The sequence below is a fragment of the Pteronotus mesoamericanus genome, unplaced genomic scaffold (assembly GCF_021234165.1).
Source record: "Pteronotus mesoamericanus isolate MK-2021 breed Mesoamerican mustached bat unplaced genomic scaffold, CSHL_Meso_final contig_246, whole genome shotgun sequence".
Lineage (NCBI taxonomy): Eukaryota > Metazoa > Chordata > Mammalia > Chiroptera > Mormoopidae > Pteronotus > Pteronotus mesoamericanus.
Window position 1 is genome coordinate 586,463 of NW_026555104.1, and position 18,518 is coordinate 604,980.

The window sequence follows — 18,518 nt, forward strand, 5'->3', positions numbered from 1 at the left end:
AGGGAAACCTTGTCATGGTTCCCTATTGCCCTGAGAGAAAGCCAGTTTAGAATCCTCTACCATCCAGCCCTTGCTCACCTTTCTAGCCGGGTCTCTTGGACAAAAATGAGTTCGATGGAAAGTAACCTCACAGGGTGATCTAATCATAAATTCCTATCTGAGTCTCTGTTAACAAACCTGTGTAGGGACACGTATTTTCTTTTTTTAATTTATTTTTTATTGCATTTTTCCCCACTTATCTATGTACTCATTGTCAATTCTTGTATGTGCCCTGACTGGGCATCAAACCCCCAACTTTGGCGTATCAAGATGACACTCTAACCAACTGAGCTACCTGGCCCAGGCTGGAAATCATTTAAAACAGCCATTGTACCCACCCCTCTGTAGCCCAGACAGCAGCACAGGGCCAAGACAACACAGGGCGGGTCCGTCGCAGGATCTGTGGACCCTCACGGGAGACCATTCTCCATGGGTCTGTCTGCCTTCCACTCACTGTCCTTGGGAACCATTCCTTCCAGTTTTCATGGGAATTTCTTCTTCCTCTCATATCTTGGCTATGATAGAAGAGCTAAAGCATATGTTCTTCATCATTTATCTATTCATTGAAAAGATAATCTTCCTCCTTAGCCTTTATTTGTAAAGTATGATATCATAGTGAAAAATTAAAAGTGTTTAAGTGGAATTTTTTTCTATTTCACCTTTTTATTTATATTTTATTTTTTGGAGTGGAGTTCTTTTTTTAAAATATATTTTATTGATTATGCTATTACAGTTGTCCCATTTTTTTTACCCCCTTTATTCCCCTCCACCCTGCACCCTCCCTCCCACCAGCATTCCCTCTGCCCCTTAGTTCATGTCCATGGGTTGTGCCCATAAGTTCCTTGGCTTCTCCATTTCCTATACTATTCTTAACCTCCCTCTGTCTATTTTGTACCTACCAATTATGCTTCTTATGCCCTGTAGCTTTTCCTCCATTCTCCCCCTTCTCCCATCTCCTCTAACCCCCAGAAGCAGTTTGCATGAGAAGCTGCGATACGGTCAGGGAGGGAGGGTGGGGGAGGCAGGCAGCTGTCCTGTCAGAGAGCTACAGGGATCACGCACAAGGGGTGGCCCATCTGTCTCAAGACTAAGGTGATGAGATATAAGACGTCAGCCATTCCCCCCCCCCCCCCCGGCTTGTAGCCACCATTCTGATTAGTTAACACTCAGATCAGAAGCTGGGGGTTCCAGTCTTTCTCTGTAATTTAATAACTTCAGTGTTTTGAGGTTCACTTTCCTCACTTATAAAATGGGAATAATATGCTCACTGTGCCTATTTTAGTGTTGTTATGAAGATCAACAGAGAGCTGAAAGACATTTGAGGCATTTGAAATACATTTAATTAGCAGAGTATAATAAAGATATTTTAAAAAATGAAAGCAAGGGTAATAATAACAATAGCTGTAAATTGCTGCTCTGGAAACTCTGGCTGTCTTAATGAGCTCAAGAGGAGGGCCTCAAAGCCCCTAATTCAGTGCCCTCCTAGGTGCTATCTTCATAGCCTCGAGGTGGCCCCTTGCAAAGGTAAACAACCAGGCAAAAGAGAAACAGGCTGAGATACTGTGGAGGGCTCGGTGTTATTCTGTCCCTTACTGGATGTCCCCCTCCAGGGACAGGGGACAAGAGGTGTATTATGATTCCTGGCTGTTGGCATCTTTACTATCATGAGCCCCACTTTTCATTTTAAAAAATTGTATTTTACAATTACACCAGTATAATTAAGAATATTATATATATATATATATATATATATATATATATATATATATATATTACTTGACCTGAAAGTTCTTTTTTATTCTTCTAATTAAAAACAAATTTTTTATGGGACTCTAAAAGTATTGTGGACCCTGGCACTATGCCTTCTGGGTCTGAAGGACAAGTCAGCCCTAACCACAAATCAGCCACACAATGGTCCGAGGGGCCAGGGGCCCTACTCTCCTCGTACCAAGTGGCCTGGGAAGAGGGGCAAGAACACCACCATGTCCCAGGTACTGAAGCCAAACAATTACACAGGTATTTGTGTATTCTGTTTTAAAAGCACAAGCAACAAAAGAAAAAACAAATTGGGCAACAGTCCTATTTACAATTGCATCAAAAAATAAAATAAAATATAATACTTAAAAATAAATTTAACCAGGGAGGTAAAAGACCTGTACTCAGAAAATTATGACATTGAAGAAAGAAATTGAAGAAGATACAAGTAAATGGAAGCATATACCTTGCTCATGGATAGGAAAAATTAACATTGTTACAATGTCCATACTACTCAAAGCAAGCTATAGATTTAACACAATCCAATCAAAATACTAATGACGTTTTTATAGAATTAGGACAAATAATCCTAAAATTTATATGGAACCACAAAAGACCCCAAGCAGCCACCACAATCTGGAAAAAGAAGAACAAAATAGGAGGTATCACACTGCATGATATCAAAATATACTATAAGTCTATAGTAATCAAAACAGCATGGTACTGGCATAAAAACAGACACATAGATCAATGGAACAGAACAGAGAGCCCAGAAATAGACTCACTTTTATGGTCAATTAATATATGACAAAGGAGGCAGAACATACAATGGGGTAAAGACAGTCTATTCAATAAATGGTGTAGGGAAAATAGGACAGATACACGCAAAAAAATTAAACTAGGCCACCTTCTTACATCAAAAATAAACTCAAAACGGCTAAAAGACTTAAAGGTAAGTCCCAAAACCATAAAACTCCTAAAAGAAAACATAGGCAGTAAACTCTGACATTTCTCTTAGTAATATCTTTTCTGATATATCTCCTCAGGCAAGGGAAACAAAATTTAAAAATAAACAAACTGGGCTACATCAAACTAAAAAGTTTTTGCATAGCAAAGAAAACCATCAACAAAATAAAAAGACAATCCTCTGAATGGAAGAATATATTCATCAATGATACATCTGATAAGGGGTTAATATCCAAAAATTATAAAGAACTCATACAACTCAACATCAAAAAACAAAACAAAACAAAAAACAACCCAACCAATCCAATTAAAAAACAGGCAGAGGATCTGAATAGACATTTTTTCAAAGGGGGCATAGAGATGGCCAGTAGACATATGAAAAAATGCTCAAGGTCATTAATATCAGAGAAATGATAATTAAAACCACAACAAGAGAAATTCTGGACAAGATAGGCTCTTAGTTAAACAAAGCTGGACTCCTTGCACAACCACAGCAAAAATTACATCTAGACTACAAAATAAATATCACCCAGAATTGTCAGAAAATCAAGCTGTATGGAAGTTCAACAACCAAGGAAGTAAAGAAGCTACATTCATCCAGATGGGCCATGCTACTAAGACAAAGCAGCTCCACCTAATACACAGAAACAAATACAGGGAGGCTGCCAAAATGAGGAGATAAAGAAATATGGCTCAAATGAAAGAACAGAACAAAATTCCAGAAAAAGAACTAAACAAAATGGAGATAAGAAACTTATCAGATGCAGAATTCAAAACACTGGCTATCAGGATGCTCAAGAAACTCATTGGGTACTTCAACAGCATAAAAAAGACCGAGGCAGAAATGAAACTTAAACTAAGTAAAATAAAGAAAAAAAATAGCCCTGGCTAGTGTGGTTCAGTGGATTGAATGCCAGCCTGCAAACCAAAGGGCCACTGGTTTATTTCCCAGTCAGAGCACATGCCTGGGTTTTAGGCTCAGTCCCTGGTGGAGGGCGCACAAAAGGCAGCCACACATCGTGTTTCTCTCCCTCTCTTTCTCCCTCCCTTCCACTCTCATAAATAAATAAATAAATAAATAAATAAATAAATAAATTTGTAAAAAGAAAAGAAAAACATACAGAGAACCAACGGTGGAGGGGATGAAGCCAAAAATCAAATCAATGTTTGGAACATAAGGAAGCAAAAAACATTGAATCAGAACAGCAAGAAGAAAAAAGAATCCAAAACAAGGATAGGCTAAGGAGCCTCTGGGATATCTTCAAAAAGTCCCGACATTTGAATTGTCTGGATGCCAGAAAGGGAAGAGAAAGAGCAAGAAATTGAAAATTCACTTGAAAAAATAATGAAAAAAAATTTCCCTAATTTGGTGAAGGAAATAAACATACAAGTCCAGAAAGCACAGAGAATCCCCAAACAAGATGGGTGCAAGGAGGACCACACCAAAACAAATCATAATTTTAAATGCCAAAGGTTAAAGATAAAGAGAGAATCTCAAAAGCAGATAGTTACCTTCAAAGGAGTTCTCATAAGACTGTCAGTTGATTTCTGGAAAGAAACTTTGTAGGCTAGCAGGGATTCTCAAGAAGTATTCAAAGTGATGAAATGCAAGGACCTACAACTTAAATTACTCCATCCAGCAAAGATATCATTTAGAATGGAAAGCAGATAAAGTGCTTCCCAGAGAAGGTAGAGCTGAAGGAGTTTATCTTCACCAAACCATTATTATATGAAATGTTAAAGGGACTTATTTAAGAAAAAGAAGAAATCAGACTGGATGAACAGCTGAAGGAGACTGTCACAGACAGTAGATTGCCGGAAGTCTCAAACAGACTGCCTAAGGTCAGACAGAGACAACATCTGACATCATCAGAGGAAGATCCAGAATGAAAAAAAACAAACCCAGCAGTTTCCTACCGTAGAAGTTCACACCACAAAGTTAGGAAATCAAGACAGATCAATTTAAGAAGCAGAAGCAAAAAAATAAGAGTCTCACAAATAATGGAAAGACAAAGAAACACCCCACAGTCAAAGGGAAAGGAGAAATCCCCAGAAAGAGAACTAAATGAAATAGAGGCAAGTGAACTATCAGATATTGAGCTCAAAACAATGGTTCTAAGGAAGCTCAATCAGCTCAGTGAGCTCAGAGAGAATTACAAAAAACTATAGGGAAACTATGAGGAACTTACTGCAAACTATATCACCATGAAATAGGACATAAAAACTGTCAATAAGAGACGAGAGGAAATGAAAAATACAATTTCTGAATTGAAGAACACAATAGAAGGAATCAAATGCAGGCTAGATGAAGCAGAGGACCAAATCAGTAAGCTGGAGGATAAGGTAAAAAACAGCTCCCAGAAAGAGCAAGAAAATGAAAAAAGACTCAAAAAGAATGAAGAGACATTTAGGAAAATGCAGGACAACCTGAAATGTAATAATATCAGTATAATAGGGATACCAGAAGGAGAAGAAGAGGAGCAAGGGATAGAGAACTTGTTTGAAAAAGTAATGATGGAAAACTTCCCTAATCTGAGGAGAGAAAAAGTCACACAAGTCCATGAAGCACAGAGGGTCCCATTCAAGAAGAACCCAAAGAGGCCCACTCCAAGACACATCATAATTAAAATGGAAAATATCAAAAACAAGCAGAGAATTCTAAAGGCAGCAAGGGAGAAACAGGTAGTAACATATAAGGGAGCTCCGGTACAACTAGCAGCTGACTTCTCAGCAGAAACACTACAAGCCAGAAGGGAATGGCAAAAAATATTTCAAGTCATGAAAAGCAAAGGCCTGCAACCAGTATTGCAAGGATCTCAGTTAAAACGGAAGGTGAAATAAGGAGTTTCCCAGACAAAAGAAAGCTAAAAGAATACACCTCCACCAAACCAACATTGCAAAATATGCTAAAGGGACTACTTTAAGAGGATGAAGAAAAAGAGTCTATGAATACCGAGTTCCTTTCACAGTCACCAATACTTGATATTACCAATATTTTTAATATGCATTAATCTGATTGTGACAATGATGTGTTATTTTAATTGTTACATTATTATTTGTTGAAACTAAACCTGTTTTTGTATATTCCTTGCCTATTTCTAATATTTTTAAAAAAGCTTTAAATGACTTTTTGGTATTCTTTATCCATTTTTTGATTAAATGTTTCTAGAATGTTTTCCTAAAAATAAAAACTATTAACCCTTTTTTAGATGTGTTGCAAATATTTTCCTATTCTATTACTTGTCCTTTAATTTTTTTATATGTATATTACTGCAGTCTTAAATGTTTAATAAAAAAAAGAAAAAAGGAAAAGAAGAAATCAAAACTATGAACATTAAAATGGCAATAGATTCACAACTACAACAACTGAATATAAAAAAACAAAGCAAACAAGCAGAACAGAAACAAAACCATAGATATGGAGATCATTTGGAGGGTTATCATTTGGGAGGGGGAAGGGGGAGAAAGGGGAAAAGGTGCAGGGATTAAGAAGCATAAATTGGTAGGTACAAAATAGACAGGGGGATGTTAAGAACAGTATAGGAAATGATAAGCCAAAGAACTTATATGCATGGCCCACGGACATGAACTAAGGGAGGGGGTGTTACTAGAGGGAATGGGAGGTACTGGGTGGAGGGGGGCAAAGTGGGAAAAATTAGGGACAACTGTAATAACATAATCAATAAGATATATTTAAAAAATAAAACCACAATAAGACCTCACCTCACACCTGTCAGAATGACTATCATCAATAAATACACAAACAAGTGTTGGCGAGGATGTGGAGAAAAGGGAACCCTCGTGTTCTGGGGGTGAGCATGTAAATTGGTGCAGCCACTATGGAAAACAGTATGGAGGTTCTTCAAAAAATTAAAAATAGAACTACCTTATGACCCAGCAATTCCACTTCTGGATATATCTCCAAAGAAATCCAAAATACTAATTTGAAAAGATATATGCACCCTTATGTTCACTGTAGCATTATTTACAATAGCCAAGATATGAAAGCAACCCAAGTTCCCATCAATAGACAATCGGATAAAGATGTGGCACATGCATCCAATGGAATATTACTTGGCTATAAAAAAGAATGAAATCTTACTATTTGTAACAACATGGATGGACCTAGAGGGTATTAGGCTAAGTGAACTAAGTAGGACAGAAAAGGACAAAGACCATGTGATTTCACTTATATGTGGAATCTAAAGAACAGAATAAATGAGCAAACAAAACAGAAACAGGTTCATAGATACAAAGAACAAACCAAGGGTTGCCCAATTGGAGGGGACTGGCAGGGGCAGGGTGCTCGATAAAAAAGGTGAAGGGATTAAAAAGCACAGGTTGATAGTCACAAAACAAGCCTGGGCTGTAAAGCACAGCACAGGGAATATAGTCAGTAGTACTGTAATAACTGTGTGTGCTGCCAGGTGGGCACTAGAGGTACAGTGGGGAATCACTCTATAAATGATATAATTGTCTAAACACTATGCTGCACACCTAAAACTAATATAAAATAATATTGACTGTCAACTGTAATTGAAAAATAAAATTAAAATGGGCGAAGGGCTTGAACAGACATTTCTCTTAAGAAGATATGAAAATGGTTAATAAGCACATGTAAATATCCTTGACATAATTGTTCATTAAGGAGATGCAAACCAACACCACAATAAACATCACTTCACACCCACTAGGACTGCTGTAATTAAAAAGACAGACAACAGTAGGTATTGGTGAGGATGTGGAGACCCTGGAACCATCTTACACTGCTGGTGGACAGGTAAAATGATAAAGTTACTTTGGAAAACAGCCTAGCATTTCCTCAAAAAGGGTAAAAATAGAGTTACCATACATCCCAGCAGCAACTCCATTTTTAGGTATATATCCAAACACAGTGAAAACATGTTTATACAAATGTTCAAAGTAGCATTGTTAATAATAGCCAGAAAGTAGAAACAACTCAAATGTCTCTCAACTGATGAAGAGATAAACAAAATGTGTTATACTCACACAGTAGGATAGTATTTGACAATACAAATGAATGAAGTACGATGCATATTCAAACACGGTGATCCTGAGAACCATGGCAGTAAGTGAAAGAAGCCGGACATGAAGGAGCACGTATTACCTGATCTCATTTACATGAAATGTCCACAATAAGCAAATCCATATAGACAGAAAGCAGATTAGTATTTCCTGAAAGAGAAATGGGGAGTGACTGCTCATGGGTATGGGTAATTTTTTTTAAGGGTAATTAAACTGTTCTAAAGCTGAGTGTGGCAATGGCTGCACAATTCTGAATATACTAAAAAATGAATTGTACACTTTAAATAAACAAATGGTATGGTATGTGAAATACATCTCAATAAAGTTGTTATTTTAAAAATGCTAGGAGGCAGGTGTTTCAGTTTCTTGTGGCTGCTATAACAAATTCCCACAATTTTAGTGGCTTAAAACAGCAGAAACTTATTCTCTCACAGCTCTGGAAGACAGAAATACAGAAGCTGCATCCTGGACCCAAATCAAAGTGTCAGCAGGGCCACACTCCTTCCAGAGGCTCTGAGGGAGAATTTGCTCCCTGTATCTTCCAGCTTGTGGTGGCTTCTGACACACCTTGGCTTGCGGCTGCATCACCGTAATGTTCAAGGCTGGCATCTTCAGACCTCTCTCTGCTTCATCTCCTCACTGCCTTCTCCTCTGTGTTTCAAATTTCGCTGTGCCTATTTTTTTTTTAAGGACACTTGTTATTATATTTAGGGCCCACCCAGATAATCTAGGGTAATAACCCCTATGTCAAGACCCCTAATTTAATCAAATATGCAAAGACCTTTTTTCCAAATTGGGTAAAATTCACAAGTTCCAGGGATAAAACTTGGTTATCTTTGGGGGCCACTATCAGCTCACCACGGAGAGTATCATGATCCCTATTAGAGACAAGGAAACAGAGCCAGAAGGTGAAGTATCGGCAAGTTTCGGAGTCACACCTGTGTCTCTGCCTCTCTGGCTTTGCCCTGAGGCCTCCAGTAACTGGACTTCTAGGGCACCTCCCTGGGCGGAAGACTCAGCTCCAACCCCTGCTCCAGGCCGGGCCAGTGAGCATCCTCTAGGAGGCCCCATGGGACGAGAAACATCAAAGTCACCCCAGGCAGAGGGAGGCGGCTGATTCCTAGCAGGCATCACATTAAGCACCAGGAAAGACAAAGGCCTGGCCATGCCCTCAGGAATTTGGAGGGGACCTATTGACAGATTATCCAACACAAAGTCAGGCAAGCTGAGGGAAGCTTCTGCTGGCAGTTAAGGAATGAGAGAGGGCCTTCCCCGGGTGTTGCCCTCTAGGTTTCCCTCTCAGTCTAAGGTGGGTAAGGAGATCCACTTCTGGGACAGAGCCTTTATCCATGTTCTTGACGGTTGATTCCATCCTCTGACTTCTTCCTCCCAGCTGTGAATCATCCACAGATTTTATCAGAAGCTCACCAGAGTTCTCATCCAAGTCATTAATAAAAATATTCAGTAGGAGAAACAAAGACAGACACCTATGGCACACTGTAAGAGACGTGCCCCAAGCTGATCTCAATCAAAATCCTTTCGATAGAAATGTTCAGCAAGCTACAAATGTGCTTACTCTACTGTCGTTCACCCCACCCTCTCCATGAGGATGTGAGGATTCCTCATGAGGATAAAACTCAGAAATACTGGCAAACCATACACCCATTAACAATGGCTACTCTTGATACTGTTACAGTGGCAGTAATGAAAATAATAGTAACAATAATAATCAATAGAATATATTTTTTGTCCTTGCTCTCCCTTTTCTGTCCTTTCTATCCAAGATGAAGTAAACTTTACTAAAATAAGAGGAAACCCTAATTTGTTTACAAGAAGTTCATTGAGAAATTACCCTGCCAGGAACAACTCTTGCAGGAGTATGGGGGCCAGGGCGGAGAAGGGAATGGTTGGATGTTAATCTAAAGATCAACAAAATGAACTCTAGATACAAAAAGTGACTTTGGTTTAAAGCACAGGAAGTTTCCAGCTTATCATCAGCTTTTGATTCAGAAGTTTGTTTTTAAACTGGCTGTTGAGCAAATGCTAAGTGCGCTCAGCAACCATCTGGAGAACCCTGATGAGGCCCTCTGGTCGGCCCCTCTCAGAACATTTACTGGCAATGAGTTTGAAATTTACTGTGAGCGGTCGGAGCCCAAAGTCTCTTTAATGTCCCAGGTTGGAACCCCTTTAATCCCAGGGGCAGGTCTGGGCGGTTGCCTTTCCCTGCAGGTGGGACTCAGCAGCTGCGTGTTTGCTGGGATCACTTTCAGTTCAATAGCTACAATTTAAAAGCATTTTTAATAGAGCCTAGATCCCTTTTCCATGGGACTTAACAACGAATAAATGGAATAGTGTTCCCATCCCTCACACGACCCTATCAGTGTCTGGAGACTCCCACCTCCAAGAGTATGAGAACCTCACCTCGTGGCCTAGGAAAAGGTAGCAGCCATTTATCCAACTGGTTTTCCTAAGCCTAAAGCTTTGGGTGTTATCCTTCCCAAAATATTTTAATATTAGAGACTGAGGAAGAGCAGCAGAAAATACAGAAAGTAAGAGATAGGAATGTTGGCTGACAGCAGCTGTTTGAATCGTCCCTCTATGGGTTTGCCCACTTCTGCACACAGATTCTGGAAATTAATAAGAGAAAAATACTTTAAACTACTTAAAACATTACCCACCAGAGTGGTTCTCAGTCCAATGTGTGATTAGCTTTGTCTATGCCCAACTGGCTTTCATGAGACCAGCAGAAGTGTGTGACCTTTCTTATCATAATCAGCTGTCACCTTGATTTGAAAAGGAAATCTGGCAGGAAGCGCTGCAGAGGAAGCAGAGGGCACTTTCTCCTCTGCTCTCAGCCAACCCATCCCTCTATTTTCTTGCTTTGAGAGGAAACAGTGGCTCCTGCCTAAGAGGCTCCTCCTTTCAGCTCTCTGGGCCAACCACATTGGTGCTCTTCCTGGACACCTCCAGGTGATGAAGGTGTTAGGGACGACCATGTCCCTTTCTAGTATCTAGCCTGAATCCCAGATAATGTTCTAAGCTGAAAAAAAAGAAGAAAAAAAAAGGAGGAGGATTGGGGACTAGCTGGTGTGGCCCTGTTGGTTAGAGCATCTTCCCAACACAAAGGTTGCAGGTTCGATTCCCAGTCAGGGCACATACCCGAGTTGTGGGTTCAATCCCTGATTCAGGCATGGGTGTGTGTGACCCATAGTCTGGACACCTATGATCCCCAGTCCAGATTTAGAATTGATGCTTCTTTCTTGCATTGATGTTTCTCTTTTCCTTCCCATTCCTATAAAAGCAATGGAAAACAAAATGTCCTCAGGTGAGAACTAAAAAAGAGAAGGGGGTTGGTTAGGAGGGATAGGGAATTTCAAAATCACAGATCACAGGCACCTTGATATTCATCCTCCACAAAACTCCAACAGATTATTTATTAGGTATGTAAAAACTTATATTGTTTCAAAGAATCCCCTAAAATCTTTGTGTAGTGAGTTACGGCTCATACTGCATCAGAACTTCAATAAAGTCTTTGACGAAAAACATGATGGAGTAGACCCAGACTTCTGTGGTTGAAGTATAGAGAAAGGTAGAGAATGGGGACTCTGGCCCAGGCCTAACAAGGGCTGCTTGTGGAGTCACACCCTTTGGGGATCAGGGCAGGTATTAAGGGCTAGATGAGGCCTGGGTTGTGAAGCAGGGGGGCGAGGAGGAGGGGTGCTCAGCGAGGAGGTGGGATGGGAGCCTAGCGGCCAATAAACGGTACACATTGGAGTGGAACTCTCCCAGGTGCCGGTGGAGAATGCCTGCGTTTACCAAGCCAAAAGCAGAGAGGAGCAGAAACCGACAAGGAGCATTTTTCTTTTTTTTTTAATTCTCTGAATGTTTCTTTTTTAAAAATATCTTATGTATTTATTTATTTTTAGAGAAGGAAAAGGGAGGAGAAAGAGAGGAAGGGAAACATCAAAGTGTGGTTGCCTCTAGCACACCCTTCACTGGGGACCTGGCCTGCAACCCAGGCATGCACCCTGGGCTGGGAATCCAACCAGTGATCCTTTGGTTCGCAGGCCGGCACCCAATCCACTGAGCCACACCAGCCAGGGTGGCAAGGAGCTTCTAACAATAAATCAGGACAAATTAACCTGGTTCCAGTTGTTGTCAGGGTTACTAGATTGTTAAAACAGTAAAATACTACAGATACAGGGTTTTTGGGCTTCAGAAAGACATCTGACCAAGTCTGGCCTGGGATCTTCATGGGGACATGTGTGGTATCTGCCATTTCTGGGACAATTATATCAAAAGAGTTTTGATCAGGGCCAATTCAAAGGAGCTCTCTTGTGGATTTCCACATGGCTCTTTTTCCAGCTCTTGGTTGACATTTTTTTCCTTTCTTTTTCTCTTCTGTGTGTGCATGTGTGTATGTACATGTGGGCGCGCGCGCGTGCGTGCGTGCATGCGTGTGTGTGTGTACCAGGCTTCTTTATTTAAGATCCAAGTGATAAGTAATAGGGAGATTAAAATCAAGAGCATTATCGAACTTCACCTTCCCTCTAGCCAGTTCCCCACATTCCCTGCCCCAGCGCAGCTTGTGCTCCCAATCCTATGGTGAAGGAAGAACTCAATCCCGAAGCCCTGGAACAATGCTCAGGGTTTTTCCCTCGCTCTCCCATTTTCTAGGAAGGGCAGGCACCTCAGTTTGAATGCATGGGAGAGCCCAGAGTGGTGACAGGCACAGAGGGAAAAGCTTCCCCCGCAGGGAAAGGGACAGAGGAGTACAGCCTAGTAGAGTGAGGGCCTGCATAGCCTGGGGTACTCAAATGGGGCCCTGGTGTCAGAGGAAAGGACACCAACCCCCTCCAACCCCAGAAAGAAAGTCCGGAAGCCTCAAAATCCTCTCTGCGAGAACAGTCTCTGCTTGATTGTTTGCCTTCTGGCAAAGGTTACAGAACAACCCATCTTTCTCCAACCTGAGGTGTGCGGGGATGTGGCTGATCTCCTGCAGGGTGGGCTTCCGGTGCTGCAGGAACATGTTCTCATGTGGTTTCTCATTCGGGTCTCTGTACTTGTGCAGGCCCCAGGTTTTGTTCATTTGCTTTCTCTTTTGGGCTTCACAGAGGTCTCTGCTTTGCATATCTCCTCAAGATCCTTGTGGTCGTCAACTTCCTCTCCCTGCTTCCGCAGCAGGGACTGCAGCTTACACGTGTTCTTCAAACCAAGCTGCAGAGCCTCAATGTGGCAGATGGTTGTTGGGCTGAACATCCTCCCAAAAAGAGTTCCAAAGGGAGCCCAGCATGGGCTTGGGTCTACCCCAGGGTGACCCTTTACTGCTTCAGGAGCCTGCCAAACTGCTCAAGGTCTTTCTGCAGAGCTCCCATGTCCTTACTCACCTCTTTCTTGGGGTTTGGCTCTAGCTTCTCCTTGTCTGGCCTCATGGCCACAGGCAGAGCAGTGCAGGGCTTGGGGGAGATCTCCTTGGAGCTGCTCCCCACCCCCGCTCCTGCTCTGCCCTCAGGCTGGGGTGAGGCGGAGCCCCAGACCTCCTTGGGGCACTAGCCCTGCTCCAGCAAGACATCCACTGTAGGACATGCACATGCCACACAACCCCCTTCCCCAGTCCTGGCATAGCTCAAACAGCTGGGGGCACAGGGGAATCCCTGACCTCTCACCCCAGGCCAAGCCCCTGCCCTGTTCCCAACCTGCCAGGAGGGCCCTGGAAGCTCAGTCAGGTCTCAGGGTTAACCCAGCCAGCTCCAACCATCCTGGTGAGGACTAGAAGGCAAAGGCAGAAGTCAGATGACCTGCCACAGAAGGACTGTGCCCAGAGCCGGGGGCCTCATGACTGGAAAGCTCTCCAAAGCACTGCTCAGCACCTCTTTCTCTCCCCATGCCCACCCACTCCTGGTTGACATTTTTAGGAATGGCTCATGCAAGGACTCCTAAAAGCATGCTGACTGAATCCCTAGAGACGCAGCACTGAGAGGCAAAGGGAAGAGGCCAAGTGACAGAATCAGTAGTCAAAAGGAGGTCACCAGGAGGAAGAAATGGGCCAAATGGTGATATATTACAGAAAGTTAAGTTCCTGATCTTAGCTGCTCAAAGCTGACCTTACAAATACAGGATGAGGGAGATGCTACTTAACAGTAGAACCAATGGGAAAGGCAAGAGTTTGAAAGGTGCGTGTTCGCTGTCATAGTTGGCAGCATTAATGGAAATAAAGAGTTCAGAAGAGGGGAAAAGACAGTCCCACCTGTATTTTGCTGTACAGGCTTAGTTCTGGGGACAGAGAGGGTGTGACTCCCCGAAGGATGTGGACCAGTGATGAAAATGCTGAGGTAGGGGCCTTCAGACCACATCTTAAGAGGGGCATTTGAAGGAAGCACAAATGTTAAGATTTTGAGGACTATGTGATAATTATCTTCAACTAATTACATTGTTTTTATGTGAAAGAGGAATTGGACATTGTCCCCCTTATTTTTGGGTAGAAATGACAGGGAGGTATATTTCAGTTCGAACTCTGCAACACAGCAAGTGAGGAAACGTTTTGTGGAGGTTTTTAAAGAGAGCTGACAGAGAGAGATGTTTCCAGAGGAAACATCTGCGCATCTCCTCTGAGCCAATGTTGGCCAGAGGCGAGTTTACATACCAATTCCTGAGGACGCCAGCAGCCACACAGGCCGCTCCTCCCTCATGGGAAAACTGTGGCTACCAAACGTTCTCTTCATCTTACTGATGAAGCTACTGAGGAGGCAAATATTAGTTAAAACCAATACTGGGAGTCAGAGACGTGTTCCTGCTGATTGCGGGGCTTGAAGACAAAAGCAAAAGGAAAAGACAGTTGTCGGCGGTTGTCACGGAGATGGTTAAGGGGACTCGGCTTCTTGTGGGCTGGGGTCACAGTTCTGGCTTGATGCAAAGAAGGGCCACGAAATTGTCTGGGAAGCTCAGGGATGACCTGCCAGGCAGCGTGAAAATGCACCTGTGTCCCCTCTGCGGAATCCCGAGCAGATCCAGCCAACCCATCCAAACAGCAAGCGTGACAGGGACTGAAAAACACCAAGAAGGAAAGCCAAGGCAGCCTAAGTGCTCACAGGAACTTCATCCCCAGGAACTTCATCCCCAGGAACTGAAGGGCAGAAGAATGACAAAAGCCACAAATGAGACACCCAGAACTGAAGAAACAAAGAGCCCATCTGGGAGTGAGGGCAACAGAGTGAGGTGGGGGGGCTGACTTTGGGAGGGATGGCAGGAGCTTGATTTTGAGTGAGACACCAGGTGTGGGAGGTGTGCAGTGCGTTTTTCTCTGGGAAGTGTGATACAATTCTCCCCGCACAGCCCACTTCAATCATGGATCCCTCAGCATTTCCCATGAATTGGCTCATTGGATCCTATGGACCCCATGCTAGTGTTATCCTCGCTGTATAGGAGAGAAACCAGACCTTCAGAGAGGTCAGTGCGCTTGCCAAGGTCCCATGGCTGGTTTAGATGGTTAAGTCCGTTGGAACCCTGGCTGCCTGACTCTAGAACTGAGCCCCTAAGTCTGTGCCCAGTGTCTCTAGAAGAAAAACATCTTTGTATGCTCCACAGTAGGAAAACCTTTGGCTTAGGACAAAGACAGAAGGGGTCAATTTCGGAAAAAAGTTGAAATACACAGAACATAAAGTATTTATTCACCAAGATTATTCTAGGATATAACCCTTTGATTTGTTCTATACAACTGTCTTAATGTTTCCTGTTGTTGTTTTCTTTTACAGCTTCATCACCTGATTAAACAAAATTAAGATAAACAAGGCACAGCCAAATAGAAAAGGCAGACAGGCCGGGGTAGAAGACCACACACAGGAAACAGCACTTCTAGGCAGCCATGACATCCCTGCGATTTAGGACCGAGCCGGGGACCCTGCATAAACATCTCTCACACTGAGGATGTGAGAGCACGTGCAGGTCTCCAAATGGGTCCCTCACAACCCTCGAGGATCTGCTGTCATTAGAGCTGTTTGAAAATGGACCAGTTCCCCAGAGAAGTGAAAAACATGTTCATACAAAAATATCTGGACCCCGAGTGTTGATGGCAGCTTTATTTGTAATTCCAGCTTTCCTGAAAAACTGGAATCGGCCCAGGTGACCTTTCAGTGGGTGAATGGCTCAAGAAATGGTGGGACATGCATGCTATGGAATATTCCTCAGCATTAAAAAAGGAATGAACAATAGATACATGTAACGTCTTGGACAAATCTCCAGGGAAATATGCTGAGACAAGAAAAGAAAAAAGCCAGCCCCCCAAATATGGTTCTATTTACATAATATTTGTGAAATAACCAAATTTTAGACATGGAGAGCAGATAAGAGGTTTCCCGAGGCTGGCGATGAGGACAGAAAAGGAAGTGAAAATGGCTGTAAAAAGACAAAGGAGGGCCACCTGCGGGGCTGCACCTGCGTCTTGACTGGCAGTGGAGAGGGAACCTGCGCAGGTGCTGAAGCTGTACGGAACTCCACACACAGACGGGAGGCGGACGGGTGGAACTGGGGAGGTTAAGCAAGGGCCATGGGTTACAGCGATGTCGGTGTCCCGGTTATCATACATTGCATTGTAGTTTCACCAAATGTTACCACCGGGGGAACCGGGACAAGTGTGCAAGGGATCGCTCTGCATTTCTTACTACAAATCTATGTGAATCTACTATGATCTCGATCAAAATATCCACTTTTAGAAAATGGACCAGGTAGTCCCCTGTCCCTGAAGGAGTCTAGCTCTGGTCGGATGCTCCCTGACGCACGTGTTGTTGGGGGGATTACTGCATCAGGCAGCCCCTACAGCTTTCAACCTCCCAATTCTCCTGAGTTCTTATGGGGAATGAGAGCTTTCGGGTGGTGAGGAGAAAGCTGAGCGTGGCACGAAATCCTCCCTTCCTGCTGGTCCCGTAAGTGCACAGCCTCAGGGAGAACTGCAGTTTCCTCCCTAACGGGGCTCGTCCTCTCATACCAAGTGGAAGAGGTGAGCCCAGCTGCTCTGAGGGTGTTTGGCGAGACTACCTCTGCCACCACTGGCTCTCCCCGAAGGCCGGAGCTCCGGGGGGTCCTAACAAAAATAAAATGTGAATTTCCACACTGCGACTTAGAACCCAGAAGAATCCCAGTGCAACAATGAGAAAGGATGCTCCAAATAAAGGGACATTATAGATGGAAAGCAAACAGGGACATTCTGAGACCTAAGAGAGACACAGGAATGATCCTGGATGTTCAAGGAGGTAAAGAAGGATGTTTCAACATGATTCTAGAGATGTCCTGAAGTGCCCCAGCTCCTAAATGGAATGCTTCCCTCCCACATAATTTCATGGTCAGTCGCTCCAGAAAATTCTTCTTAAACAGACCTCTGGAACAGTGAAATGGGTAAATGAGAGGTGTCCTTAGTCCCCTCTTCCCCCCATCCCTTAGCTCAACTTACAGAGAAGGTCTCTGAGGCTGGCTATGGCTTGCCTGGTCAGCCAGGGAGAGGCCTGGGCGATTCCTTCATTGTCTCTTGGATCCCCGCTCACCATTTGCCCTGCGTCCTCACACCCAGGACCCCGCACAGTACGTGTGATGGCAGGCTCTGGAACTCTGACGCAGGCCCTGGACGCTAAAGGGCAGCCTGGGCGCTGGGGCAACTGTCCCCAGACCTCCAGCTGACAACACCTGGAAGTCCTGTGAATGCGGAAGTGACTGGCAATGACGCAGGTGTGCAGGGTGCCCAGAGCACCAACGCCCCCCGCCCCCAGGCACCTCCACTCCATCTGCGTCTTCCCTCTCCTCCTGTATCCACACAGGCCCTCCACCCACAAGCCTTTCTCTCTAAGAAGAGATTTCTCTTGGGGTCTCCACAGGTGGGTAGGTACCCACAGTAGAAGAGGGCCCTGCCCGCATGGAAGGCTTTGCCCACCCAAAGGGACTTTAAGTTTTCTCCCACCTAACACAACATTACCTGCAACAGCCTGCAAATCCATTTTTAAAACGTAGCTAGGAGAGCCGAGGGAAAGGGAAAAGCAGGGCCCCAGTTCAGCCATTGTTCTCACACCAGCATTGTTCTCAGGCCTCACCGCTTATCCAGAAGACTCCCATGACCCCCAGGGAATCAAATGAGATTGTTTTTCCCAAGCTCGAGCTCTTCAGGTGTGAGCTGCCATTCTGTGACAACGGCAGTGACTGCGGCATTTCTGCAACAGGAAAGAGGAAGGAACTCCTGATCTGTGCAGGATTGGCATCAACAATGTGCGCCCGCAACCACTGAGCAGCCAGAGGAAGGGAGCTCGGTTCCCATAGTGATCAATCACCAGGAAGCCAGCAAGGGAGCCCCAGCAAGAGGACTTTGTCCTCCTCTGGTTCCCTGCAAACATATTCCTAAGCCCAGAGCTGATCAGACGCCTGGCACCCTCCAGAACCACAGGTACAGGAGGAAAGAAGAGGTCTCCACCAGATGGAAATCAACACCGAAAACCTCCTGCCGCCAAGACCGGAAGGCAAAAGGTTTTGGCCCCACTTAAAGGCATACATCAGGCACAGGTGTCCCACATGGGTGGCCATGTGCTGATGTAAAACTTCAGTGTATGCCACCTATGTTATTCTGTTTCATGAACTTACATTATGCCCTCCACCATATTGTGTTATATTATGAGCTCCGTAGCACGAAGACTATTATTAGCCCTTTTATGACAGAAGGGCAGATCTAGTGGGGGAGA

At 43.7% G+C, this 18,518-nt stretch overlaps 1 protein-coding gene and 1 pseudogene across 2 annotated transcripts in view; both read right to left on the reverse strand.

The window, feature by feature from the left end:
- Positions 1–17,432, reverse strand: part of PECAM1 (platelet and endothelial cell adhesion molecule 1) — a 73,427-nt gene extending 55,995 nt beyond the window's left edge. Inside the window, exons 1-2 of one of the 2 annotated variants that reach the window (XM_054573030.1) lie at positions 17,249–17,432; positions 10,966–11,098 (exon numbers count right to left, since the gene is read on the reverse strand). In XM_054573030.1, the coding sequence (XP_054429005.1) occupies positions 10,966–11,096 (131 nt within the window). In that variant the 5' untranslated portion in view covers positions 11,097–11,098; positions 17,249–17,432. The remainder of the gene's footprint in view (positions 1–10,965; positions 11,099–17,248) is intronic. The other variant, XM_054573031.1, reaches the window with a different exon arrangement.
- Positions 12,498–13,139, reverse strand: LOC129070211 (POU domain, class 5, transcription factor 1-like; annotated as a pseudogene).
- Positions 17,433–18,518: the final 1,086 nt, after the last annotated feature.